The 10635-nt window shown below is 39.3% G+C and overlaps 1 protein-coding gene across 4 annotated transcripts in view; it reads left to right on the forward strand.

The window, feature by feature from the left end:
- The first annotated feature begins 2326 nt into the window (after positions 1–2326).
- The window catches only part of aftphb (aftiphilin b), an 11709-nt gene continuing 3400 nt past the window's right edge, over positions 2327–10635 (forward strand). For 2 of the 4 annotated variants that reach the window (XM_005733707.1, XM_005733709.1), the window contains exons 1-7: positions 2327–2650; positions 3919–5402; positions 5595–5761; positions 6268–6394; positions 6520–6576; positions 6791–6913; positions 7033–7093. In XM_005733707.1, coding sequence (XP_005733764.1) covers positions 3954–5402; positions 5595–5761; positions 6268–6394; positions 6520–6576; positions 6791–6913; positions 7033–7093 — 1984 coding nt within the window. In that variant the 5' untranslated portion in view covers positions 2327–2650; positions 3919–3953. Of the gene's footprint in view, positions 2651–3918; positions 5403–5594; positions 5762–6267; positions 6395–6519; positions 6577–6790; positions 6914–7032; positions 7094–8292; positions 9447–10635 lie in introns of those variants that run through there. The other 2 variants (XM_005733708.1, XM_005733710.1) reach the window with 2 other exon arrangements.

Below are 10635 nucleotides of genomic sequence, written 5' to 3' on the forward strand. Positions count from 1 at the left end.
AACTTCAGTAACCCTACAAACGTCACTGCTGTTTAGTTTTCTGTCTTCATTTATGCTGGAAGTGATAACAGAGTTGTACGTTTTAATTTGTTTCCAAAACCCCGCAGTCAGGACATGTTATATTGTATTTAGATAGAAGCTAGCGAGCTAACTCCCTACTAACTTCTAACTCTGTTAAATGTCATAAATTCTGTTTTCATGGATGCCTGGATGTTAAACTCAGTTGTTACACCTGGTAGAGCAGAACGCTGATCATTTTATTAAAGATGAAAGACTTTAGACAGTTTTTCAACTCTCATAGTGATCGTTTGATATATGGACCTGCGTTCCAGATCTACTGGCGTTTAGATCAACTGGCGTTGGTCGAACAGATGTGTGGCAGTCTTGCGTTTCAGTAGCTCCTACCGACAAACCAGCAAAAAAACGCCAAATTTACTCGTTCCCGCCCAGGCGTCTAGACATCTGATTGGCCAACATTTCTACACGGTTAGGAATATATCGCCACCTGTTGCTTTGGCATTCTCCTTTCAGCATTTTCCTTAGTTTTTGTTGTTGAGGCGTGGATGGGATTTAAAAAAAAAAACGAAAAATCTGTTTTCAGAAATACCCGTGTACGTGTGGACGTAGTCTACAATGTATCATTGTTCTCAAAAAGGCTCCAGTTCGCTTTCCACAATGCTACTCGAAAACGTCGTTTTTCAAATGTATATGCTTTGGAGAGCGTTTTCAAAACGCTGCGCTTTCCTTGACCGAAAACACCGTCTCAGTGTGGACGGAAGGCCAAAACGGAGAGAAAAAGATGCGTTGAAAACGCATCTGAGTGATGAGTCATGATAGCATTACAGGCTGTTCATTTTTAAGTGTGGTAATTAGAAATATTGCAAAATAAAATATCCACAAGAAAAGGCTTTTTAGTATATGCTGAATTATCAGTTTCAAAGCTACTCTACCAGAGTTTCACTAAAAAATGAAACAAAGGATAAGTTTTAACCATTTCATGCATGAATTATGACAACCTCAATTGGGATTTTTTTGCTTAAGTATTTTTATTAAGCTTTGGGCATGAAAAAAACTTTTTTGAACCTTTTAAACATCTACCTTTCAAAGAGTTTTTTTTGCATGTCCACTTGCCTCAGAATTTGAAATTGTTATTAAATTTGTAAGGTGTCCTTGAGTGTTTTCAAAGGTGCCTATAAAAATCTGTTTTAGTGATGAATGTTTGCATTTTTTTCAAAATACACATCTTTTATGAATGATGTGTACAGATACACCCTTAGTTAGGGAAAAATGATGTGAAAATCATCAGTGGAACCGCTGTGTAATAATATTCAGATCATACACAGATCAGATGTAACATTACTGCAGTTACATGTGTTAGCACATGCTGCACCCAACAATGGGAGGCAGAGGCAAGTTAAATAAACAAGAGCTAAGCCTTTAATGCAAAAGCCTTTAATCCAAAAAGAACTAATGTTACACTAAGTCCAGTAGGCAAAACAAATAGAAACTCCCACTCAAAAACAAGCGAGAAGGAACTCAGGGAAGAAGAGGTGGGGAAACAGATGAGCTTACTTGGGGAGAAGCAAGACACGTCCACACATGACAGATTGAAGAGAGTTGGAATCAAATAGAGGTAATACTCACGATGGCAGACTAACTGCAAAGAGGAAAAGAAATACTGAAACATGAAGGCAAAGGGAGGGGGAAATGGAGAAACGAGATAAACAGGAAGGCACAACAAAACAAACAGGAAGAAAAGACCGTAACAACATCCAACTAAAAATCTCAAACCAATCACTTAAAGAAAATCCTGAAACTATGTGGCCTGTAAAGCCTGACACTTTCTTTTATTTTGCCATACAAACAGCTATGCTGAATCAGAAAAAGTCAGCCCAGTCTTCACACAGTTCGACCCAGTTTTATTTTTTATTTTCTGATAGTTTATGTGTTTGCTTTGAATGTTTGCACAGTAAAAAAGAATAATTATAGACAGTGATAAAGCACACATTTCCATAAATGATCTAAGCCTTTGTACTGTAGGATATGAGATAAGGGCAACTCCTACGGACAGATAACCTGATACAGGTGAAAAAACATGATAAACACCAGGAAGAATATATTTCCCACAGTTGCAAACCTGAGGATGCTAACTTAGATCCATGAAACATAGTTTGTTCATTCGTTTGTTTACAGTGACAGTAACAAAGTGGAGGTTAAAAAAAGGCAATTTAGGGATAAATTTCCTCCGGTAGGAGGCGATATTCTTCAACGAAGATCGTCTATTTTGAAGAGGCATCCCTTTCCCCATCTGTGACGCTGACCTTGAGTTACTCCCTTCACTGTGGATGGAGCAGAGTGTGACATCTTAGTACTTTTAGCATCCCAGGTGACGCCTACGGAGACCGCGAGAGGATGGAGAAGGGCTGCACCGTTGACAGACAGGCGAAGTGAACGAGAGGTGATAAATAAAGAGCTGGGATTGCTCGTTAAACGGCCTGTCACTGTCTGGCTGATTCTGACGGACAGCTAGCATCAGACAGCGGCTACATGAGCTAGCCGCTGGCCATGTCAGCTAATCAGCTTCTGTGTCGGTAACAGGACAGCGGAATGCCGTTTGGGAACTACCTTATTTTAACCCCATTATTTATTGGTGAGTAAGCTCTCTTTGCATCAGTGCTACCTAATTAGCGAGTTTCGTGAACAGTTTGCGTTTACATGACTCTACATTCAGCTGTTCACGTCATGCCACGATGACACCTGTCTGTCTGTCCAGGATGAAGAGGCTGGAGAAAATGGCAGGACGGCGGTGCTTGTTTTCGCCCACAAAAGGCGTGCGTTAACTTGCTTAATACAGAAACACGCACAGAGTTCACATGATCACATTTGTTAAATAGAATGAACCAGAATAGACTCCAGTTCATTTGTTTTTTGCGTTAAGAGCTTATCTGTGACCCTGTAGGGCTAAGACTTCGGGTTTGTGCTGTTCATCTAAGTAGCACAAAGCTGCGGATATTGTTTCCCGTATCGGCTTACTGTCCGGGGCAGCGCTGGCCTCTCTTGCGTCTTAGGATCAGAACCAGGTGGAGAGTCATGCAGGTGGTTTTATAGATCAAATGAAAGAAGGTGATATTTGAAATGAGGAAATCAGATTGCTCATTGTGTACACTATGTGCAAGTTCCTCATTATTTAACTCTGCAGAATGCCAGCAGTCCCATGTACACAAGTGTGGAAATCAATGATCACAGGGCTGTGCCAAATTTATTTCAGTTGGTCTTTTGTTCCACCTGCCTGCTATTTTGATCTCAGGTGAGCCAGGCTAATAAAATAAAAATAAAAAACTTTTTTTTTTTTAAGGTAAAAAAATATTCATATTTAAAGGGGACGTGGCCTGCTTATTTCCAGCACATTTTTATTATTGGAATATTTAATCAGTGAGAGACACTACAGTATTTCAAAGAAAAGCCCAACAATCGGAAAACCCCCTATGAGCAAGTACTTGGTGACTGTGGGAATGAAAAAGTCCCTCTTAACAGGAAAAAACCTCTGGTAGAAAAAGGCACAGGGAGGAAGAGCGATCTGCCGTGACCAGCAAAGGAAGAGAGCAGAGATGGGAGAAAAGAGAGTATGGTAGAAGGAGCCAGAGTTTAATAACTACTAGTGATTGAATGCAGTAAAGAGTGAAAAGAAATGATTAAGGAAGAAATGCTCAGTGCATCATGGAAAGCCCCCCCCCCCCTCCCTCCCCCCAACAAGGGTTCAGGGTCATTTGATCCAGATGAAAATATAAGCTTTATCCAAAAAGAACCTTTAAGTATAAATTATTAAGCAAATAACTTTAACACTGAAATTATTCCCAGAAGCTGTTGTTTTGTTTTTTTTATCCTTCTTTTCTGATTGTATGCACTTTCTTCTACCAGGTGCATGAGTCCTTTGGGTCCTGCAAGGAGAACCCATGGAACCCAACATCATACCCTTGCACTCCTCTTCCTTGCCTCTGATGGATGATGATGGTGATGGGGAGGTGGCATCAGAGGAGGATGAGTTTAAGGACTTTTCTGTCGGGATGTCCTGCTCCCCTCTTAATTTTGCTGATGCAACTGAGTCACCTTCTAGTTTCAGACCTCCTTCTCCAACCTCAGAACCAGCCACCCATCAACCCAGTTGCAGCTCTAATGGCGCAGGTGAACAATCCCAGCCTACATCCGAAGTGAAGCTGGAGTCTGGTAAGGCTCAGATGGATGTAGGACAGGAGGATTATAATGCTGAACCTTCTTTGCACCTCACAAATGGATTTGCTGAAAGTGAACATAACTCTGGGGCCCATACTTCTTCTGTAGGTGGTCGGTCTCCTGTGGAGGAAACGGGGTTTGCTGATTTCACTGTGTTTACAAAGCAGGCGGGACACCCCTGGTGTTGTGGCTTCTCTCCACTGGCTAATGCAGAGCAGGAGGATGCGAGAGTAAAAGGGACAAACAGCACCTTTAGTGAACAAATACATGAATCAGGAGAGGATTTTATTATGGAATCTGAGCCCAGATATCACTGTGCACACAAAGAAAAACAAAACATCTCCACTGAGATCAGGGAGAAAAGAGATGCAGCACTTGTGCAACCATCTCAGGTCCATCATCAGCCTCAGGAAGCTGCAGGAAATTGGAGTTTTCCTTCTGAAGAGGAGGAGCTAGATAAGCCTTGGGATAGTCAGAGGGAAAGGAGGAATAGCTTTAATTCTCTTCAAACCTCTGAGGTACAGGACGATGGAGATGCAGAAGAAATCTTTCAAACATGTAGTATGCATGAGCCTATGTCAGAGGACTTGGCATCCTTCAGTGATGATTTGTCATTTGAGGTTGCTTCTGCAGATTTGGAACCAAATGTTTCATCCCTTGCTTCTCAAGATGATCAAACTGACTGGGACCAGTTTGATGAAGATGAAGACCTGGGAAACTGCAGACATTCTGACTCTTTTGGAAACAGTAATGTGACAAACCTCAACCAGACTGAGTCAGACAGGGACATTCATCACTACGAATATCCGACTCAGGAAAATTCTGCTACCTCCAAACAGTCACAATCTGGAACAAATTTGCAAGACAGATTTGCTGACTTTACTGACAGCAGTTTTGAGCATCACAGACCTCAAGAAGATCGTCAAACGGCTGATGCAGGGGTGCAGATTCTGGGAAATCTCCCACTGAGTGACAGCTTTGCAGATTTCTGCTCGGCGCCCACGCAGGAGGATGAAGAGGGGTCGTGGGCGGAATTCAATGACCAGAGTGCAGAGGATGGAAGAAGTTGGAGACAGTTCAGAGCACCAGTCAGCAGCCTGCAGACTGATGTAGACGATGAGGAAAAGAATAAGCAGGACAGAGTGGAAGGAACAAGAAGGAACAGCTCTCAGGTAGAAGTTAATTTTATTTAAAAACCTAAACTTCTGCTTACATTATCGGTTGTCTGTTTTTATTATTAAATGTTACCAATTTTTAAAAAGAATCTAAGCTATTTATAGGCATATTAATGTTTTAAAAAGATAAATACATATTTCTGAAATTCTAGTTTAAAAATGAACCATCTTATATTCCTATCTGACCAGGATTCACTGCCCTGTCGTGTCCAGGAAATCCTTCAAGCCAGTTTCCCAAAGGTAGTGGTTCCAGCTGTGGAAGATGAGAATGAGCTGGTTGGCCTCAGTGCTTTGCTTCAAGCTGAGCATCTCTCTGAGAGTGGGGAGGAGGTACCAGTCCCCAGCAGTGCTCAGCGGTGAGGAGAAACTCCTGAATTATGGCTTAGCCAATCTGGAAAGCCATCAGCTAGTCTGTCAACTTCCCCTCAGGCTTAGGATTGGTTAATTTTCTGTGATTTCTTGGGTTTTTTTTATGTGCACATAAACCACTACATTGGACACTGATATGTCACTCCATACCCTGCCACCCACTCCAAAGGTGATGTTTGTGGACATGTCAAAAACTATTTGAAAAATAGTTTAAAAATAAAGTTCAAAAATCTTTTTTGCCTAAAGATGAATAAAAATACTTAAGAAAAAAATCCTGATTGAGGTTGTCATAATTCATGCATGAATGGGTTAATAGAAATCTGGTCTGAAGATGTACCCTATACGATTAGTTTGCACTAATCACATTAGTGCATAAATTTTTCAATTTGTAGTGGTATCCTTAACATTTTAGAATTTCATTCCTTGATATAGCAGATAAAGTAATAACTTCTCAAAATCTTAGCTGCTTTTAAATTTTCTTCTGACCTTCCAGGATTCAGCAGGAGATATTGAGGCCACATCAGGATGTCCACAATGCAGTTGGGCTCCAGTTTCAATGGGGGGGCTCCCATACTAACAGGACTCTGCTCAGTTGTCTTGGCGTGGACACAAGAAACGTTGTGAGTTAGGCATCAGTAGCATTTTCCATTACATGGCTTAAACTGCTGCTAAAATGGACCAAAAATTCTGTTGGTATCTTCCAATGCTATAGTGCTCCTAACACTTGCTCATTCCCAATTCCAAGGTGTTCACTGGGAGGAATAAGCAGTCTGTGACTGTGCCTGCTTTTGCATCCAGTCTGGTGAGTCTTGCTGCAGTAAATGTGAATAAACTTCACTGGTGTGTGTGGTAGGAGATCAGACAAACTGTGTCTTGTCTGATTGCCTGTGAATTGAGGACAGATTCAGTAGTACTAAAGCATACTGGGCTTTGTCGCTTCCCTGTGGGACCGGTTGCTCTTTATGTATCTTTATTCAGTGTTTCCCAGCTGGAATATCAGTTTCTGTCACTTTCAGGGAATGCTTGAGCCAACCAAAGATGCCGTGTCAGCTGCCTGCTCTTCAAGAAGCACAGCTGTTACAGCACAAGCACCTCCAGGGCCCCGGGATATACCGGGCCCCTCAACACATTCAGCGCAGGTAAACTTGTCTGTTTGATTTGACTCATTTAAAAAAAAAAAAAAAATATCACAAAGTATAACTCATGAATGGAATAACTTAAAATGCCACTAAAGAAGGTCAATTTTGTGTCGTGGCAGGAGGAGCTCCCTTCCAGCCAGCTGGACTGGAGCGGTCGTGGCCTTAGCAGCTCTCAGGACGGTACGTCCCCTCGCCGAGCCCCACATTTCTGGGGTCGGAAGTAGACTACCAGTCATGGCTTCTATTATCAAACCAAACCTTTTGTTAAGATTTAACTCTGGGCTTCTCACTATCTTCACAGCATGTGCTTTTTCTCTTTGAATTTACTGTGTTTCCCCTTAAGGCACTTTGCAGTAATACGGGATCACGACATGTCATCAAAATATAATGTTTTCCTTTAATAATAATTTCCTCTCAAGAATAACAATCATCCAGTATTTTGAAATCATGACCAAAAACAGGGGAAACACTGTGCTGATCTCCCTTTTTGCTCTTTTTCTTCACCTATTGTATTTACCTGTTGTCCTGTTGAGAAAAAAAATGATCTCAGTCTAATTTATTTATGGACAATTTCTAATGAACTCACACCTGATGTGTAAGAAGCCTATTGAAGACATGATGTGCATACTAACCTGTTTCATTTCTGTTTTGTGGTTGACTCACTGAGCATGAAAATAACGTGCACTCTGAATAATTAACAGATTTGTTCTTCTAAAGGATCTTTTTTTTTTTTTTTCGTCTCTTTTAATTTTTGGCTATTGTGGGGGTCAAACTCCCAGGTCCTTAGTACTAATATCGTCAACCTGTTGCCAGAATTACTGTAAGTCAGCCATTAGACATTTCTAGTAAAGACAAATTAAAAAAGAATAATCTATACCAGTATACTTATTTATTTATTTTTTTGCTCAGGAATTTTTTATCAAGTCAATGAGAATCATAACTTATTGTACTGTTCAGTTTTATGTTTTTGCAGTTTTCAAATGAACGTTTGTATTCATCCTAAATTCCAAAAATCGTGAGTTATAAATTAAAAATTATTAAATATTCTCTTTGATCAAAAAGTATGATTTAAAAAAAAAAAAAAAGGTTCCAAGAGTCCACAGAAAAACGCAAATTAGATTAAAATATGGCCAATCTCCCCTTCAGTGTAATCTCCCTGTGCACATCTGGATCACTTCAAGCATGACTGCCTAATTTCATAATGAACATCAAACTTTTGGAAAGCAAAGATTAAGGAGATGATCTTGAAGGGGACTTCAGCCAAGTATTGCTGGGGTGCAGTTTTTGGGTTTTTTTGTTGTTGTATTTTTTTGTTTGTTTGTTTGTTTGTTTTTAGTTCTTTGTTTTTTGTTAATTTGAATTTGTCAATTGAATTGCAGAACTTTTTGATGAGACCACAAACAAAAAAACAAAAGGGCAGGTAGGAAAATCCCATCTGGTTCTTTCATAACTTAATGCGACATGGATTCAAACCAACACACTAAAAAAGATATAGCTCTGTCATTGCTGTAAAACAGCTGTGAACAGTCATACACAAACTTTGCCACGCAAATCATTTTGCTGCTGCATATGTTTAAGAGGGTAAAGGTAAAATAAAGTGTGCTAAATAATTCTAACAAAGAGTTTGTTTTCCATGTATGACATGCAGCGTGGCTGAAAGCATAGCTTACTAACCTAAAAATGTGAATTGTGACTACTAACTAAAATATAAAATCCATTTCTAATTTGTAGCATGAAACATAGCATCTTTTTTGATGGTGTTTATTGATATATACATGTATATAACTAAGGATGGCACTGAGCAGCTACTACATCCATTTCCTGGACTTGAGCAGTAATGTTCTTGCTCAAATCTGGATGATTTCAGTCTGCAGGTCCTCAGGCAACTGTACGAAAAGAGACTTTACATCTCCCGATCATCTGAGTTCAGTTTTGTTTGTTTTCATTTATTTGTAATTTTTTATTTTATTTTATTTTTAGATCGGCAACACATAGAAGACTAAACATAGGGCAGAACAAAGATTAAAGTTGTAATAATGAAGCTTGCACAGCAGAGGGCAGTGTGCAGGGTGTAAGTGGTGCTGAGTGCAGAAAGAAAGTCAAAACACATTACTAGTTTGCAAGAACAAATCTATTAATACAAGAAGATGCAGGATGCAATCTTATTATTGTACATTATTTTATGTAACTGTGTGGTCTGTTCTGTAATTTATTATTTATTTATTTCTGTTAGATATGAAGCCAATTTTGGGATAAATTTAATTTGTGGGATTACTGTCCTAATAGAAAGCAGGCTTTCATAATTAAAATTGCAAAGGAGGAGTCACAGTTAAAGCTTGCAGGTGTGATTTTTATGTCGTCAGTTAATACTTAATTCTTTGTTTTTCTTTTAGTTTTTTTGCACTTGATTCTAGATCTGATCGTTCTGTGTGGCAGTGTTTGATTCCAATTTGCTTTATTTTGAGAAAACGGGTTTTGAGTGCTTTTCAGTGTTTCATTATCAATCAAACATGTTTCTGCACTATTCCTGTAAACACACACTTTTTTTTTCTTTTTTTTTTTTAAAATGAGTTGTGCCTTTTGCTAAGCATTTTCTAATGAGTGCTTTTTTTTTCTCCCAAATAGTGAAATAATGTTTGGACCTACAGTGACAAAAAACTTTTTTTTTCCCTCTTAATTTATTCAGATTTACTGCTCAAATTGAGAATTAATGCACTGCTATCAGAGTAGAGGGAAATAGTTGTAAATACTGAAATAAATCGGTTGATCCTTTCTGCTTGGTTTGTCTTCTCTTCTCTTCATGTTTTCACTCTTTTATCACTTTGTGATAAAACCACTCTTCTCAGTGGTTGACTAGAGTTACATTACTCAAAGCTTAACCATTTGCATGGCTTTTCTATTTATTTATTGATTTTTTTTTAAATTTTTTTTTTTGCAAGACAACAAATGTAAAAGTCCAAAAAGCAGAGACTTTTTTTAACCTCCATCTAATTTACATTTTGTCATTTTTGTGTTCCAAACTGTCAGATAGTCAAACAAGATTTTACATAAAAACATTCAGTTATTCGCGTCTCTGAAGTTAATAGCCAATTGTGCCACCTTTAGAACACGTACAACCAAATGCTTTGTGCTTTGGTGCAGCCACATTTAGGGGGCTGGTTTTGAGGCCTAATGGTTCTTTTCAGATCTTCCCACAGCATCTCAGTTGGGTTCAAGTCCAACCTCAAACTAGCTCACACTAAAATGGAATTTTATTCAATTCATGAGCCATTTAGAAGTGAACTTCTTGGAAGTGTTTTGTTTATTGTTATGTTTAGATCATTGCCTCACCAGGGTTGCCCTTGCACTCGAAACTGAGTTCTGGGATTTTTGGCAAGAGCCCCCAGACATGCTAGCGTAATCATCGATCTGGTTTCAAGCCCAGATAAATGGGAGGGGTGCGTTAGGAGAATCCAAGCAGATCCACCTGCTGTGGTGACCCTTCAGGAGCAGCCGCAACTACTTTTTGTTCTACAAGATTTTTGGTCAATATCAAGTTTCTCTCTGCCAACTGGCACCAACAGCATTCACAACACTAACACTTCCACGCTTGACTCTTCGTAAAACATCCACTTTGTTGAATTCTGAGTCTGGTTTATACCAGGTGTGACACTTTTTCTCTTACAAAAAGTTCATCCTAATCATTCTTTAAAACATTGACCCAAAATGTCTGAGTCCAGTAG

Source organism: Pundamilia nyererei, unplaced genomic scaffold, assembly GCF_000239375.1.
Source record: "Pundamilia nyererei isolate P.nyererei 1_Seehausen unplaced genomic scaffold, PunNye1.0 scaffold00054, whole genome shotgun sequence".
Lineage (NCBI taxonomy): Eukaryota > Metazoa > Chordata > Actinopteri > Cichliformes > Cichlidae > Pundamilia > Pundamilia nyererei.